Here is an 18,286-nt window from a genome sequence, read left to right as displayed (position 1 = left end):
CATGCTATAGGGAGACCATGCTATAGGGAGACCATGCTATAGGGAGACCATGCCATAGGGAGACCATGTCATAGGGAGACCATGCTATAGGGAGAGACCATGCTATAGGAGACCATGCTATAGGGAGACCATGCTATAACTTCCAGATGGAATTTCCCAGGCTGGGAGTGCTGGAACATGCTGGCAACCCAGTACTCAGGGAGCAAGGACAGAAGGATGATTGCCAGCCAATTCAAGGCCAGTCTGGGCTACCTAGTGAGACCCTGTCTCGGTGGGGGATGGGGGGAGGGTTTTTTCCCAATTGGTCTCAGCCACAGGCCTGTCTCTTTTCACTCGGGGCTTCCTCTCTGAGGCCTGGTTGGCCTCTCGAAGCAAAACTACATCAGGTCAGATCCTTACAAAATTAATGCTCCCTGAGACCAGGTAGACAGGCATATTGAAGAACCTGGAACTTGCTGGTTAAATGGACTACTCACACTGTTGGCTGGGCTCTCCATGATGGATCTTTGGTTCAGGTCTTTGTAGAATATCAAGAGTTTGGCCAGGTCAGTCCTGCAGAGATTCCAACAAGTGGGGCTCAGGTGAGTGGGAGGACTTGGCTTCTTGCCAGGTGGGTGGCGCCTCAGCATGGCTGTCATTTCCCTCTGGCCCAAGCCTCTATCATGACCTGTGTTCTGAACTTCCTCAGACTTTTAGAACCTGGTCCCCGGGTCTCTTTCTACGCCTCAGGGTGCATTTCCTACTTGAGCCTTGTACTGGCTGGTTTTGTGTGTCAACTTGATGCAAGCTGGAGTCATCAGAGCAGGAGGAGCCTCCATTGAGGAAACTATGAGGTTCAACTGTAAGGCATTTTTTCAATTCTTGATCAAGTGGGGAGGACCTAGCCCATGGTGGGTGGTACCATCCCTGGACTGGTAGTCCTGGATTGTATAAGAAATCAGACTGAGCAAGCCAGCATGTAGCACCCTCCATGGCTTCTGCATAAGCTCCTGCCTCCAGGTTCCTGCCCTGTTGAAGTTCCTATCCTGACTTCCTTCAATGATGAACAGTGATGTGGAAGTGTAAGCCAAATAAACCCTTTCCTCCCCAACTTGCTTTTGGGTCATGGTGTTTTGTTGCAGCAATAGAAACACTAAGACAGACCTGGATCTCAGGGCACCTATTCACTAAAATACAAAACTAAACAAACAAACTAACAAACAAACAAAAAACAAAAACTGTTTCTCAACATCCAGAGGAAGTCAATTCATCCAGCCACCCTTGAATCATATTTTGACATTGGTAATTGTTGGATTGCAGCCTCAGACTCGTAGAGGAGACAGTAGGTGGTGCACGTGAGAGAAGTGTGCAGACTAAGGTAGTAGTGATCATACGTGTAATAGCATCTGACATCTACTAGGCATTTTCAATGTCACCAAACACTGGTGGAAGACCCTCGAGTGAATGAATGCAGTTCTCATAACATCTCTCTGAGGTAGAGAGCTGTGTTTTAATCATCCCCCTACTATACCAGTGTGGAAAACGAGACACAGGTTGGGCTCATTCACTGCATAAACTGTTGAATGAGCAGGTTCACAGCCAGACCCATTAGGCTTCAAGAGATCACCCTAAACTGCCATTCTAATCTCTCTCCCAGTAGGGCAGTGGTAAACTGGGAGGTTTGTGCCCTTTCACAGCCCTTACTCTTACATAGCCATCTGATAGGATGAGAGGATGGACATTACAGTTCATAGCACATCTCATCTCTCAGAGGAAGCTGAAAATAAAGGACCCCGTTTATGGAGCTAGATTAGGCTAGGGGTCACTCATCTGCAACAATTCGTTGCAAATGCTCAGCCTCCTTCTATTTTCTTGTTGTTTCATTAGTTATGTTTATTTGAGACAGTTTCTTAAGGAGTAGCCTAATCTTGCCCTGAACTCTCAACCCCCCTGCCTTGCCTCCAAAGTTTTGGGATTACTGACGGGCTAATTCTGTCTTTACCTTTACACTGATTGGTCACCTGAATGCTGCCACCTTCCCCCAACAACTCACATACCACTTGGCCCTTAGTGGGATGCTCTGGACTGGAGACCAGATTGGCTTTTACTGGGTAAGACCCTAAGGAGGGACCTAGTGATGGCCAGAGTAGGAATTTATATGCCTTGAGTCACAGAGGTGAATTCAATCACTCCCATCTTTGTCTCTGAAATTCCTGATCTCTGGCCTAGATAATTTTTACTAAAAGAATTTCAGAAATGAATTTCTTTGTGAAAAAGATCCAAGTAGGATTAGAAGATAGAATGTCAAAGGGACTATTTATATAAGGCAGGAAACACCAGCAAGTCACAAAGCAAGTTTTAATGGGCTACGGTACTATCTGCTACATGACTGAGTAGACTAGGCAAAGCTGGGCATGGTGATTCATGCCTACGATCTCAGTACTTGATAGGTAGAGACAGAGGATTCAAGGTCATTCACTGAAACCAACCAAGATCTTGTGAAAAACAAAACAAAAACCCACAAGAAGGTAAAGAAAAAAGACAAAGAAATAACAGAAAAATTGAAAGGCATATTTAAAATGTTTGTTATGATGGTATGGTCACTAACTAATTAGATTAGTGTATGGTGATCAATTAGGATAGAAACCCACACTCCCTCTGTGTCTGTTGGTTCTGCGTCCACATGTTCAACCAACCATGGAGGGGAATTTTTGAAAAGAAAAATAATAACACCTCGATTGAACAGGCACAGACGTGTTTCTTGACAGGTTCCCTGAACAATCTAAAATGATAGCTATTTCCATAGTATTTCCATCACATTGGGCCTCACAGGTACTCTAGAGATGACTTAAACGGATGAGAGGATGTGGTGGGTCATATGCAAACTTGTACCATTTCACATACAGGACTTGGGCACTCAGGGATTTTGGTATTCATGGGGAGTTGTGGAGCAGATCCCCAGAGGGTATGGAAAGACAACTGTAAACAATAGGTTTGGCCAGAGCATTGTGTGTCAGCTGAAAGTCAGCCCCAGTGCTTTGTACATCACAAGGAAATACTGTTGCATGCTTTATTCCACTTACAGACTCAATGGGCCACAACGCAAAATGTATTTCGTATGATGGATCATGGTCAAACAAAAGCCAGAGCAGGGCCTGGTTCATGATAGGAGCTTAGTAAATATTTGTTGATTAAATGATTGAATGAACGAAAAGGGAGGGCTCAGCAATGAGGAAGCAAGCTTAGGGCCCAGAGCCTGTGGCGGACAGAGGCAGAGGGAACTGGGTGGAGGGAAACTTACTTGTTGAGCTTTTTGTTTATTTGCTGGCTTTGGTCCCAGGTGAGAACATTCAGCAACCATTTCTGTGATGGAGAAAGAAATAGTGGGCTTAAGGGTACCCACTGCCCTCTTCTTCAGCCGCACACACACCCTGTCTCTGGCCTTGGCAGTGTAGGTGTATCCACCCAGGAACTCTGTCCCCGCCGCCCCACTTGTAGACTAGCTGAGGACACCAAGGGCTCCAGGGGTGGCAGGGAGTGGAAACAGAGCTTACCTCAGAAGCCTCAGATGGCCACTGTGCCAAGCTGGTGGTCAGTGTCCATTCCTTAAAGCTGTGGGGAGAAAGGCCTAGAGTGAACACAAGCTGCTGGCCTAGCTCGGTCCTATCTGCCCCAACCCTCAGGTCTACTCACCTGCAGGATTGCTTGCACACTGATTGGCAGCCCAGTTCTTCCCGGACAAAGGCCTGGTACAGCTGGTAGTAGCAATACACTGGGGGACAGGATAGAAGGTGGTATGACCTTTGGGGACACACCACCCTTCCTAGGGTCACCTGTAGAGCCTACACTGCCTCATGCTGGTTACTTGTGTGCACACCTTTTACAAATGCTGAGGGTCATTTTTGTTTTTTGGCAAGTGGGGGGATGGGGTGGTTGGGGGGTGGGAGAGGAACCAGTGCTGGTTTGTGATGTCAGGAATTAGATCATTTCCTGGTTAAAAATATGAGTTGGGAGCTGGGTGTGGAAGTGTACACCTTTAATCCCAGCACCCAGGAAGCAGAGGCAGACTGATCTCTGAGTTCAAGGTCAGTCAGGTCTACAGAGTGAGTAAAATCCAAGCCAGGCTTGGGGATAGAAAGGGCCTCTAACACTTTTTCAGACAACAAGCAATAAAGACAGGGGCTCAAGAACATCACAGGATAAGCCATTCATTGACAGGCCAAGCCATTGCTGGGCCAAGTGGATTCCTGTCCTGGGGTGTGCAAGGCTGGGGGTAAGATCACTCACTCCAGTTGGGGTGTTGCTGGTAGTTGCAGTAATTGGCTGCTGGAGGTAGAGGCTGACTGTACTGGGCACAGCCACATTTTTCCACCATCTTCGTTTGGAAGCATGAGTAAAGGCAGATCTGAAAGAGAATACCGAGGAATGTTTTTAACCTTCTTGCAGGGAGAGGCCAGAGCCCTTTCTGACCACACTGTCCAAAACACATAAATATAAAATTAAAGAAAAGGTTAAAAAAAAATTGAAGCCTACTCCCCCGCCCCCCCCCCACAGATGCCCAGTGTGGAACATTCTAGCCTCCATCAGAACTGAGCCAAGAAGGAAGGCTCAACAAGGGGGATTGTTAGTGTTAGAGGGTCTGCTGACCAGGATCCCCGCTACCATCCAATGGACTTTACCCCATCTCCTCATAGTGAGTTCATGAGAAAGATGCCCTGGTTAAAGTTTATGATAAGGACACATATTTTCATATGATCATGTAGTTCATGCACAGTCTCTTGGAGTAATATTATACTCATCCAAAGAAGGGACAAAGACAACAGAGATTTGAGTAATTTGCCTGAGGTTACACAGAACATAGATATAAATTGACATTTGGGCCAGGTGTCTCAGCATTCAGAAAACAGGCAGGAACATAGCAACTTGGTGGGCCAGCCTGAGCTACATAATATGTTCAAAGATATATTGAACTACAAAATAAAACCCTGTCTCAGGGAAAAAAAACAAAACAAAACAAAACAAAAAACAACAAAAACAAAACCCCCAGATGCTGAGATTTAAACCTGAGTAGCTTGGCTTTGAAGCCCTATACTAGGAGCTTCCTGGTATTGTGGTCCTAATCCCGAGAGATCCAGTGTGGAGGACTGGGAACTGAGGACTGGACCGTTAGGACTGTGTGGATTAGTAGTTTCTCCGCTTTCCCCATTCACCTCGGTGTCAGCCCTCACGTGGTAGAAAGGGCCTGGACCTTCATTTGCTCCATAGGCCAAGAGAGCGTCTAGGGACCCACCTGTCTCTATGTCCCATCTTGCCACTGGTAGGATTACAAGCACATATCTGCCTTTCCCTGGGGCTTCTGAGAGTCTGAACTCATGCCCCCATGCTTTCTGAGGCAAGTGCTTTATCTCCTACGCCATCTTTCTAACCTCCCTCCCACCCTACACCCCCCCATCCCCTGCTTTGGTCCTTTTATTCTGCCAAGCTGCTGTCTGTGGGCTCTCTAATATCCTAATAAGAGGCTGACTTCAGAGTTCCAGCTTGAGAGAGTTGCTGTAACAGTCCACCACTCATTGAACTTAAGGGTTGAAAACTGTAACACCTATAGAGTCGGTGGTGCCTTATGCTATATTGATCAGATCTGTAGATATCAGCTAATCTATAGCTTGTTCAATGTGATGGCTCCTCCCATGGTCTGTCCTGCTGGGACACGGACTCCCAGATCCCAGATCATCACTACTACTACTACTTCTCCTCCTCCTCCTTTTTTGTTTAAGAGAAGCTAGAAATATAGAGTTCTCTTATGAAGTTTCCTAATTTTTAAATGTCATTCTGACTAGAGCAGCCAGCACGAAACCTGGAGGGGTCCAGGAGCTGCCAAGTCAGATCATGCTGATCTCAGCATGACGGGCAAGGGGTACAACTTCCCCAAATCATGGGGCACAAATGTACCTGGAAGCCAACCTTTTGACCCCCTCAGCCAGTGTCTCCTGCTGGAGGTTTCCCTCTGTCTGTCATTTGCCAAAGCCCATTTAGCATCAGACCTGTCTACCTTGTACATTGCGTTCCACACAAACCTCAGTGAATCAATTAAGCTCTGGTTACAGAGGACTGAAGAAGACTGGAATCAGCTGGCGCCGTTTGTACCTGAGGTCTTTGGATCAACCCCAGATATCCTCACTCTAGTTCCTGGTCCCAGACACACCTCAGCATAGATATAACTTCATCTTTTGGAACTAGGCCACACGTCAGATGAGTGCCCCCCGTCAGACCATACCTGGAGGGAATAGGCAGCATTGTAGATGTTTGTGACGGGCACATCACTGCCGTCCTCTGTGCACTGGCTGTAAGGTTCGCTCAGCTTGAAGGATTCTGTCTGCAATGGTAAGAGCACACAATCATCTATGTTGTCCAGATGGGAGGATTCCCTCTGAAGCTAACGAATCGTTTAGTTACTCACCCAAGTTTATCAGTTACCTAGTAGGTGTCTGGGGCAGTTGTAGACACTGGGACAAGTACCTTGCTCTCACTGAGCATATATGCAGGAAGGATAGACAGCCAGATGGCCAGTGAGACACTTTGTCTTACTAGCTTACTCATCAATGAAATGGGGCTGGAGAGATGAGGTGTAGTGGATAAAGTGTTTGGCTCATATGTGTGAAGACCTGAGCTTAAATCCCTCAGTTTGGAACCCACAGAAAGCTGGACACAGTAGAACCTGTGTCTGTAATCCTAGCACCCTGACCAGAAAACGGGAGGCAGACAGAAGACTCCCTGGAACCTTGTGTTCCATCTAGCCTGAAATATTACAGATTCCTGAGGTTGTCTTTGATATCTATGTGTGTCCTGTGGCATGCATATCAGTGTGTCTCGTATGTGTGCCCACACACATACACACTCACACTTATACACACACACAGAGAGATTTTTAAAATGAGATAATTTTAGATAATGCTCAAGGACACGGGGTAGAAAGGCTTAGGGGGATGAGACGGTCAACCTTTTAGACTCATCAGCAAAGCCTCAGAGAAAGAGCCCTTTGGTCGAGATAAAGACCAAAACTAAGAACAAAATTCATTATACTTTAAATAGCCTAACCTCTACTCTCCCATATACCTTATGTGTTACCGAAAAACCGTAAAATTTACTACTCAATAAGATAAGGAAAGGTCTGTTGTCCCCTCAGATATGGGCCTGCACAAGAGCCTTACAGTGCAAAATGAACTAACTTTCCACTTGACTGCTGTAAAAATACTGCTAGTTACCCCTTCTGAGTGGTGCGGACCCTCTCTGCGACCTTACTCACTGTACTTCTTGCAAAGTATTTCGGTACGTTCTCTTTCTCTGCTTTTATGCCCTGGTAAATTCTTTTCTAGCCTACGATGGTTAGTTTTAAATATCAGCTTGCCACAACTTAACAGCAGCAGGGAAGAGAATCTCAACTGAGTAATTGTCTTTACCTGGCGGGTCTGTGGCTGTGAGTGTGGGGAGGTGGAGTAGTGGTCATTGCTTGAAGTAGGAAGACTTATCCTGAATGTATGTGGCACCATTCCCGCGTGGGGCCTGGGACAGCAGAAGGGTGGAGAGGGCGAGCTGAGCAGAGAGCAGGTGGGGAGGGGGAAGCTGAGCAGAGAGCAGGTGGGGAGGGGGAAGCTGAGCAGAGAGCAGGTGTGTGTGTGTGTGTGTGTGTGTGTGTGTGTGTGTGAGCATTTGCTCTTCCCTGCTCTTCACTGGATGTGATGCGGCTCGTGTGCAGGTTCCTTCATTTCTTTGAAATAATATACTATAGCTTGGAGTTAAATAAGCCTTTCCTTCCACCAACTGCTTCTGCTCAGGGTGGGTTTGTTTTTGAAGCAAAGGAATGAGACTGGAGCACAGACTATGTCACCAACTTCCCCTTCATGGCTTCCCAAGGCACCTTTGTTACGTTAACTCAGTATAAAATGGTAGAAGGGAGCTGGCCTTGTGCAGAACAGAGGGCTGAGTGCCAGGCAGAGGGAGCAGCAATGATTGAGGTAGGAAGGTCCATGGGGCCTGAAACACGGAGAAAGAGAGAAATCTCTGGGGCTGGGAATGTAGCTCAGTTGTAGAGCCTTTATCTGGCCTGTGTGAGTTCAATTCCCAGCACAGGGGTCAGGGCTAGAGATCTCTGGCAACAAATCAGAGAAGGAGTAAGGGAAAACCAACACCCTGTTAAGAAACCTGGATTCAGCTTTCTGAATGGTGATAAGCCATCTGCTTATCTGCTGGAAGGGGGGCTGGAAGGTCAGGCAGAAGTGTTACTGGTGTGAGATGCCCAAGGTTCCTGTCCCTGTGGCAGAGCCCATTTTCTTGCCTTCTGGCTCTGGATGTCAACTTTCTTAGAAGAATCCTAAACAGAAATTGTAGCCAGCCTAGAGCGAGGGTCTGCAGCCTGCTTGTGTGTGAGAAAGCCTGCGTGTGCACCCATACACCCATGCACGCTGTTATTGTTGTAGGTCAGGGCTAAAGAGGCACAGATGGCTTGTTTCTAAAAGAAAGAATGATGACTGGGCAAAACAAAGAACAGAGAGGCACCCAGAGGGCCAGAAACAGACCAGAGGCACGGCCACAGGCTACTCTTTCTCTGTTTTGTAATTCATCTGCTGACCCATTAGTCTCCCTCAATTAACTGCAAGTTCCTGAAGGGCAATTGGCCATGCTCACTGTGAAACCTTGGAACAACAGAAGCAAGCAAAGGTGAAAGCAAAGGTGCTTCACTGATGGACAGACAGACACACATGACTGTTTTGCAACCTGTTCTTTTCACTAATGTACTAATAACAAATGAGCTTGTTTCCAGTCAGTGCAGAATCAATGGACTAAAAGCTGAATGGCAAATCCATTTAGAGATTCTGATGTTTGCCAAGGCTGGGCTGAGAAACAAGATACCGACAATCCAAACAGTAGCTCTGTCCAAGGACATCTTTTTTCCTTGTCACCCTGCGGGGTGTTCTGAGCTGCAAGCTCCTTAGAATCTTGGGGGCCAAGAGCTTGCTGAGCCAGTGTGCACAGAGCCAGTCTGCCACAGGCTCTACTTGTGTTCTGCAGCAAGAACACCTTCTGGCATCCAGGTAAGGGGGTCTGTGTGCTTAGGTGGGCTGAGTTAGGTTAGCAAAGGTGGCTGGGACTCGGGAAATCCATAAGTCCTCAAAAAGCATACAAGTCTTAGAATCCAAATGATGTCTCAGGACCCAGTGGTGTCTATTTGCAATGCTGCTTATTCCCATGGGAGCCTTGGGTGGTTCAGGGCTTTCTCCTCACTTATTTCCAATAGGTGGAGGTCTTTCCTGCAGACTCAGCTGGAAGAACTTTGCCAGGTGTGCCCTGCCACACCTCCAGATCTGATTCATACTGACTGGTCCTGAGCTCCTACTCTGTGTGGAGAGTCCTGGCTTTGACCAGGTAAAGGTCTGTGAAAAGAACCCAGGCTGCCCAAGGTGGAGCTGTGTCTCCTGCTGCCTGTCTCAAAGCTGTGCATCACCTACATCTGTCTCAGGGCCCTACAGAAGGTTGAGCAGTAAGCAAACTGGCCTCCCAGCCCACCTAGAGCAAGACAGCAATCTGTTTCCACCGTGTACATTTTAGGGTGAGACTTCTTGGGGATAAAAGATTTTTCTCTTTTACAGAAGGAATACCCTCATCCCACCTAGTCCCAAGAGGATGCATCTGAAATGGCACCCTAGACTGCTCATAGAAGCAGATCCAAGACTTAACCCTGTCTCTGACCATCTCATCTGACCATACACCAAGGGTAGGATTCTGCGCCCTCCTAGGGACCCCTTCTGCACCAACCACATGATGACCAATGGCCAATCATCTCTAAACAAACTGTAGTGACAGGTTCACTGGCTATACAGTCAGAGATAGGGGGCCACAGGGTTGGAATAAATCTGAATTCAGATCCCAATCATGATACCTCAAACTGAATTATTGGTTTCCCTAGACTTCAGGGATTTTTTTTCCTGAGAACAATTTACAATATGCTTTTGGTAATCCCTTACCCGTGATACATAGTTAATTTTAATGGTTAACCTGACAGTATTTAGAATCATCTAGAAAACATATCTCTAGGTACATCTGTGAGAATATTTCCAGAAATGTTTAACTGAGGAAGAAAGATCATCTGAATATAGCCATACCATTCACTACGTTCATCTCTGTGTCATCCTGACAGAGGACAAAATGTGACCAGCCAGTCCTGCCTTCATCACTGCTTCCATAATGGACTGTATATTCAAACTGGGAGCCAAAATCAACTGTTTTATCCTTATGTTGCCTTTGTCAGTTGTGGGACATAAAGCCATGCCAGGAAGTTTGTTAAGGTAGAGCAGGTTGAGACCCAGAGACTCGGGGAGGACACACTCGAAGCTCAGGGGACTCCCAGCTCCCTTCCAGACTCCTGACTTGGAACACATGCCATGGACCTCACACAAAAGAAACATGTCCTATGGTCATGTAGCCCTGAAACAGAGTTCTTCATGCTAATGAGGTACCTAGAGGCCCAAAGGACTTAGCCAATAAGCTTCCCTTCCCGGACATTCCTCCCTGCAAAAGATACTCAATCTCAGGGCTACGCTGAGAAATGGGTATGGTTCATTATGCATCCATTTTCCACCATGAACAAACAATAAACTGTTTAGAGCCGTAGACTGTCACTTTCATCAAGATTCACAATGGGGAGCCACAAAGAAGGCATCTGCCTTCTCTAAGGATGAAGAGAGCACCTTCATAGAGCATTGCACAGGCTTCTGGGGAGGGAGAACAGCCTGCCCTAGTGCCCTAGTGTACAGCCCCGGAATGTCTAAAACCTGTAATCCTTCTGCTTTGGCTCCTTGAAGGCTGGGGGTGGGGGTGGGGTGGGGGATGGAGGATGTGTGCCCCCCCCCAACCTGGTGATTCAGGGTGTGGCTTTCCTAGCTCTCAGAACTTTTTGTAAGCCGAATTGTTTATTTACTTAATTTTACTCTGAAGAAGGGTTTTGGTGCTGGTGCCAAGCCCTGGTCTATGAAGGGAAATGTATTTGATCTGAGATTTTTTTTTTCCCTTTAAAAATGGAACACTTGAGTTTTTGCCAGGGAAAAAACCCTCAATATCATAGTCACAGAGAGCCTCACATGTGGCTGCTAAGAGAGGGCCGTGGTTCCAGTCCAGAGTCCTTCCTCTTTGTTCTCTGCCTCTGCTTACTGGTGTGAGTATTCGTCAAACTCGTGCTAAGAAAGTGCAGAGCACCGAGCTTCGCCACAAAGGTCAGTTTTAATTATTAGAATATGTGTGCTGTCCACTCATGACCCATCTTCTCTCAGCACAGCAGCACAAGCGACTGGTGTCCCCATAGCTGACCTCTAGCCAACAACAGCAACAACAACAACAACAACAACAAACCTTTTATCCTTAAATTGCCTTCACAGATATATTGTCTGCTGAGACCTAATTGGCCACTGGTAATCTTTGCCTCAGTGGTCCACAAATACCGTTCCCCTCCCCCGCCAGGAGCAAGCTGCAACAACTTTAGGTTTTCTCTCACAGCTTATATATCCTAGCAAAAAAAATCTCTGTTTTATAGGTTTCCCTCTTATTTTATTATATTTGTTTATTTATTCACCCTACAACCCAATCACAGTCTACCCTCCAATATCTTAAACATACCATGTCTGTGGGAGTTTGCAAACAATTAGTCAAGTCTTGCCAGCTCATCAAGAGATAAAGTTTGCTGTCCACTGGTTGAATCTGGGTAGGCCACATGACTCACACTTTGACCGATGGTTATGAAGAAGCCTGATCCAAGCAGATACTTGAAAAGTGCATGCACATCAGAATTAGCTTTCTTTTGCTGACCTTGGAGACTGTGCCACCCATGTGAACATGTCCAAGCCAGCCGTCTGGTGAGGAGAGGCCACAGGGAGGAGACACAGGTGGCCCAGCAGATCCAGCACTTGACTCTACATGCTATGAACCACGCTGCTTGAGGTCAACATAGTCTGGTCTGGATCAGAGAAACTTCTCAGATGAACCCAGTTGCACTGTCTACCCCACAGACAGACCTAACACTTGGTGGTGGGTTGAAGCCACTGGTTTTGAGGATGGTTAAAAAGAGGCGAAAGTTAAGTGATACTGTCTAAATCTCAGCTCAGGATCTCCCCACCCCCTATAACTTCCTCATCTTGGCTAATGGCATTCTAGTCTATCCAGCTGTTCAAGCTAGAAACCTAAGTTTCCTTCTGCAAAGGTCTCCTGCATTGCTTTCTGTCATCAGGAGATACAAAGAGGCATCTTCAAGTCAGCTGAGTCCTCACTGTTCTTATTCCCCGTCTGACCTGATGTCGTCCCTCATTGGAAGTATTGAGAGTCACTCATTTGTTCTCCTGGCCCCACTTTCTCTTCCTCCACCACCCTGTACTCACCTATCTAAATTACGGATCTTGTCCCATCAGTGTCCTCACTGCCTGGTGACTCAAGCATTCCTTCACTGGCCTCAGCTCACCTTTCAAATTCTACCTCCCTCTTGATTCACTTCAGTCCAACAGACAGGCCTTACTGCAACAGCAGGGGGCCTTCTATTACAGAGAATGCAGGCCTTGAACTCGTAACCTTAAAGTACACAGAAGGCCTGGGTATGGGACTGCCTGTATCCTAGGTACTTAGTAGGCTGAGGTGGGGATTGGTGGGCTCAAGGTTGAACTGGGCTACATTGTGAGACCTTGTCTCAAAATAAATATAATGATGATGATAGTAATAAAGATATGGGGATGTAGCTTACTAGTAGAGAACTTGCCTAGAACACCAATAAAGTAGAGATAGATAGATAGATAGATAGATAGATAGATAGATAGATAGAACAAAACAGTAACATATATAGTCAGGTTGAAAATGTGTTTTAAAACTTTATCTTGGAGCTGGAGCAATAGCTTAGTGATTAAGAGCTCATACTAGCTGGGCAGTGGTGGCACATGCCTTTAATCCCAGCACTTGGAAGGTAGAGGCAGGCAGATTTCTGAGTTCGAGGTCAGCCTGGACTACAGAGTGAGTTCCAGGACAGCCAGGGCTACATAGAGAAACCCTGTCTCCCCCACCCCGACCCCCAAAAAGTAGCTCATACGATTTTAGCACCTTACGTTACATCCAAGCACTTACATTGGGCAGTTCACAAATGCATGCAACACCAACTCCAAGGGATCTGATACCTTCTGGCCTCCATGAACACGTGCACAACACATACATACATACATGCATACATACATACATACATGTAAACAAATCTTTATAAATAAATAAAACTGTATCTCTATTGCATATGCTGATCCTTTCTTTGACATTACTCTTTAAATCATACAGCATAATTATGTAATATTTACATAGTATTCGTATTTAGAGGGTGTGTGGACTCTATGCAAACACGGGGTCCAGATTGATCATCAAAGATTTCAGTCAATTATGAATAGGAAATGCTGGGCGAGACATATCCAAGAATTTTAATTGAGAATGTGCCCCATAAGATTGGCCTAAAGGCAAATCTGTGTTGTATTCATGTGGGAGGGCCCAGCCCTTTGTGTGTTTTGCCCCCATGGGCTGGTGATTCTGAAGGCTTAAAAAAGCAGGCTGAATAAGCCATGAGCAAGTAGCGCTCCTCCATGCCCTCTGCACTAGCGCTTACCTCCCACTTCCTGCCCTGACTTCCCTGGGTGGTGGAGTACAAGCTAAAAGATGCAATAAAGCCTTTCCACCAAATTACCTTTGGCCATGTTGTTTTATCACAGCAGTAGAAACCCTAACTAAGACTATGCATTTATAATGAACATCTGTAGATTTTTTTTCAGTGATTTACATAGCATTTATACGATATTGAATATTATAAGTTATCTAGACATGATTTAAAGCATATAGGGAAATGTATGCAAATACTGTGCTATGGATGTCAGTATTGAAGAGTCGAAGCAATTTCCTTCCAATGCCATAGGACAACTGTATACTATAGAAACAGAATACCATGATGCCAATATTTATGCAACAAAATTCAATGTTGTCATTGAGACTGGAGGACTATCTAGTGCTACGGTAGATGCTGGTGATATATCTTGAATTAGAGTAACTCAGAAAAAAATTATTTTAATAATAAAAATCAACAAATTTAAAAATTAGTAAAACAAAACAAAACAATTGCAGGACTTTTCCCTAATTGCAACTATGGGTGGCAAGGTGGTTAATTTTGACTGTCACCTTGAGTGCATTTGGAATCACCTAGAAGACACACCTCTTGTGGGTGTCTGTGAAAATGTTTCTAAAGAGGTTTAGCTGAAGTGGGAAAGCCCACCTTGAATGTGGGCAGCAGCACCCTGTAGACTAAGGTCTCAGACTGAATAAAAGAGACAGAGAAAAAGCGAGCTGAGCACCCACGTCCATCCTCTGCTTCTTGCTCTGGGCCCACTGACCAGGCACCTCCTGCTCCTGCTGATGTCCCTTCCTTTGCATCATGAACTCTATCCTCAAATTGTGTGGCCCAGTTAAATCCTTCCTTCTTTATATTGCTTTTGTCTTTATGTTGTGTACGTGTGTGTGTGTGTGTGTGTGTGTGTGTGTGTTTGTCACAATGAGAAAAGCAACTAAAACAGGTTAAATAAAGGAAACTCTTCTCTTTGTATTTTGTGATACATTATAAAGGTTTCTTTGTGTTGCAAAACAATTTGTACTCCCCATTAATGGTGGAAACAAATTGCTCAAAATTTGAAGTTAAGACATTAAAAAATTTTTAGAGAAAGAAATATACTTAGTTTCTGCTTTACATCCTGCAGAAAAGAAACCAAACTGGGTAAAGTATTAAATGAAGTGGTAAATTAACCGGAAGAAAATTCATGTCAGTGTCTGATATCAAAGAAGGGAAATCCTCAATAAACATACTGACAAAGGAGAGGAAACAGAGGGGGTGCTGTGTAACACTCAGTGGTTTTCATTGAAAAATACTCTAAGAAACTCAAAGGAAACACAAACCAGAAAAGATGTTTTTAACAAATACAACTAATTTGTATAATATATTACACAAATATATTATATATAATTATATATATATAATTAGTATTCTTCATTTATGATACAATAGTATACTGTTATATAGTAATATAGACATATATCATCTATGTGTACTTATCTCATAAAAGAAGGGGTTATTAAAAAGAAAAGATAAGTTTTCGCCAACATCTCTGCCACCCCTCCAACAAGTGTCCATATGTATCCGGAGCTGGCACCAAATCTGTTACTACTTCCACCTCCTGAGTGCTGGGATTGCAAGCACTCATTACTGTGCCTGGCCACATCTTTTTTTCTTAAAAACATGCACAGTGTTTTTAAAATGCTGGTGCGTTTTTCTGAGCATTTGTTTGTTCTATGCCAAGCATGTAGTGCACATAACTCAAGTGCCTAGCAGACATTAACTCGCTGAGCTCTCACCAGCCCCAAAGCAGCAGTTTGCTCACAACTCCACTATACAGGCGAGGTCACGGAGGTGCAGAGATTAGAGGACTAACGTGTCAAGCCAGACCCCGTGAATCCTAAATCCCTGAGACATACAGCCTTGTGAAAAGAAGCTATGGGCAACTTGAAAATAGAGGAATATTGTTGGGTTTGCAGTACAGTGAGGTTACCTCTCTGCTCCACGATTCAACCCTACACCTTCACGATGTGATAATCCACCCTTGCTCACTTCCTCTACTCCCATCACTGTCTAACCTATTGTACACCAGTTTCTGTTCCACTTCTTCCACTGAAGGCTGTCCTGGCAAAGAGCGCCAGTGCCCTCTTGGTCTCCAAACTCAGAGAATGCCTGCCTGCTCACCTTTCATCTTGCTTGACCTCTCAGGTGCACGTGGCAAACTTTCCGGATGCTCCCTCCCATTGACCCATCACAGATTCTCCCTGGCTCCTGCTTCTCTGCCTCTCTATTCCTCTGTGTTTTTTGTTTTTTTTTTCTGTTCATCTCTTGAGCAGTTCATGTTCAGGGTTCTGTTTCATGTCTTAGATGATGGCATTCATTTCCAAATATAGAATTATCTCCCAAATTTTCTTCTGAGCTCCAGGCTCAAAGCATCTACTTACTGGATATCAATTTATTAATTTTTATCATATGTGCATTGGTGTTTTGCCTGCATGTATGTGGGTGTGAGGGTGTCAGGTGCCCTGGAACTGTTACTTGTGAGCTGCCATGTGGGTTGCTGGGAATTAAACCCAAGTCCTCTGGAAGAGCATCTGGTGCTCTTAACCACTGAGCCATCTCCCCAGCCCTCCTTACTGGGCATTTTAATTTCATCTGGGTTTACCCTTGAGACACAGCAAGGTGGGCAAGTCTTGAATATTCTCTACTCTTCCTGCTTTAGACCTTAACTTTGAGTCTGGTTTTCTGTTACAGCCTCCTGAATGCTAGAATTGCAGGCATGTGCCACTGTGTCCATCATTTAAGGTTAAAAAAGCTTTACTGTATGGCTTACCATCCTACCCATGACACTGTTGTAACTGCTCTGCTCTCTATTTGGACTAGTCCTTCCTGACATCACTTGCCAGGAACTAATTCTTCAAAAATTCATTGTTCAGGAAGCCTTTTCCATAGCCTTTGTCTGTCTATCCACTCATCCTGTTGCCCACCCATCTGTCTCTCCCTCCCTCCCTCCTTCTATTCACTCATCTACCCAGAAATTACTATGGATATGTTATGTTCTAAGATCTGAGACTGGATATGAGACAGACAGCGCCCAGGTTTCCCCAGACATAAGCACTATGTTGCAAATATATGTTGATTGATCAATTGTCAGTCTGTGTGTGTGCGTGCATGTGTGTCTAGAACCCAGAATATGGTGCACAGTAGGCAAATGCTCTACCAGCAAGCTGTCTCCAAGCCTAGGTGTGTTGTTTTTCCCTTCCTGTCTTAGAGGTTGGGCTCTTCTTTTGATATTCAGAGTCTTGGACATGTTAAATCCTATAGGCCTTTAAAAAACAAGAAAAAGTTTGTTGACCGACTCCCTAAGTCTATCATCTTAACACACCCAGCAATAATAAATAATAAGTAAACAAACAAATAAATGTGAAAAATGTGAAAAGGAAGTCTAGTTTGTTTGGATTTATTCTTAGTGACTCCCTGCTGACCTCTCAGTAATCCTTGTCTTTTTGTTGTTGTTGTTGTTCCACTCGGTCATCAATCACACCTCTGACTGACTGACCTTGCTGTCTGGCTTGGATTTTCTACAGGTGTAGCTGAAAACCCAACCAGATCCTTGTTTATCATCAGTATAGAGAATGTTTGCTTAATAATATGGTGGGTGTTTCCAAGCTCAAAACAGAGACCGAGAGGGCGGGCGGGCGGGCGGAATCCATTTGCTTTTGAACTTCTGCAAGCTTGCTTAACTCAACCATTTGCAGACACTAGGAGAGAGAGGCAGGAGGCAGAAAGGCAGTAAAAGAATAAGGGAAGAAGGAGTTTGAAAGGTCTGAGTCTGTCTTCAGTGTGTATGGAAAACTGCATGGGGAAGGTTGGATGGAAATGGACACTTGTCTTCCGAGAGCTTTTGGCTTGTTGGTGAACAAATTAGTGGTACACCAGGTTTTTCAATTCCTCACTTGAGCTTGCTGAAGACTCAAGACATTTGTCTCCTTGGGAAATCAGCATTCATATAGCCCAAGCTGTACACACTACCTGTCTCTTACATTGGAACAAAGTTTCTAAACAATAAACACTGAAGCAACAGATGTGCTGTGTACCACTGCCATCCTATGTCCTCATCTTTACTGGTGAATCTTAAATCACATTTTCTCAGAGTAGCATACCCTGAACCTCATCTCCCTTGAGTCAGTATCCCAGTCTGATGGTTCCAATATATGTCTTCAAAATCCATGTGTTAAAAATGTAATCCCTAAACCCATGTGTGATTAATATTTGGGGCTGGGATCTTTGAAGAGCACTGGGATACAAGGGCATGAAGGTGGGTTCCTGTGATGCCATTGGTAGCTTTATATGAAGAGGGAGACCAACCTGATCTAGAGCACTCACTGTGTGAGGCACCTGTCCTGTTACAGTGCAGCACAAAGACTCTTTGCCAATGGTTACACCATGCTGTGCTTCCCAGCTCCAAATTACAAGCCAGACAAAAGCCTCTACTTAAAAACAATCCAGTTTTAGGCATTTGAACAGAAAACTGACCAAAACACCCAGGATATGCTCTTCTAAAGACCTCCTACCACCTGCCTCTTGTTTTTGTTCTTTGAGGTAGTGCCTTTCCATGTGGCCCAGGCAAGCCTGGAACTCCTCAGTCTT

At 45.1% G+C, this 18,286-nt stretch overlaps 1 protein-coding gene across 1 annotated transcript in view; it reads right to left on the bottom strand.

Annotated features, from left to right (window-relative positions):
- The window catches only part of Scnn1g (sodium channel epithelial 1 gamma subunit), a 33,562-nt gene that overhangs the window by 1,568 nt on the left and 13,708 nt on the right, over nucleotides 1-18,286 (bottom strand). The window contains exons 7-12 of the mRNA XM_021168623.2: nucleotides 6,254-6,352; nucleotides 4,267-4,384; nucleotides 3,673-3,751; nucleotides 3,534-3,591; nucleotides 3,281-3,342; nucleotides 477-552 (exon numbers count right to left, since the gene is read on the bottom strand). Of these exons, the coding sequence (XP_021024282.1) occupies nucleotides 477-552; nucleotides 3,281-3,342; nucleotides 3,534-3,591; nucleotides 3,673-3,751; nucleotides 4,267-4,384; nucleotides 6,254-6,352 (492 nt within the window). The remainder of the gene's footprint in view (nucleotides 1-476; nucleotides 553-3,280; nucleotides 3,343-3,533; nucleotides 3,592-3,672; nucleotides 3,752-4,266; nucleotides 4,385-6,253; nucleotides 6,353-18,286) is intronic.

This window comes from Mus caroli, chromosome 7 (assembly GCF_900094665.2).
Source record: "Mus caroli chromosome 7, CAROLI_EIJ_v1.1, whole genome shotgun sequence".
NCBI classification, from domain to species: Eukaryota; Metazoa; Chordata; class Mammalia; order Rodentia; family Muridae; genus Mus; species Mus caroli.
Note: the sequence above shows the minus strand (reverse complement) of the source record. Positions and strands in the feature narration are given on the sequence as shown.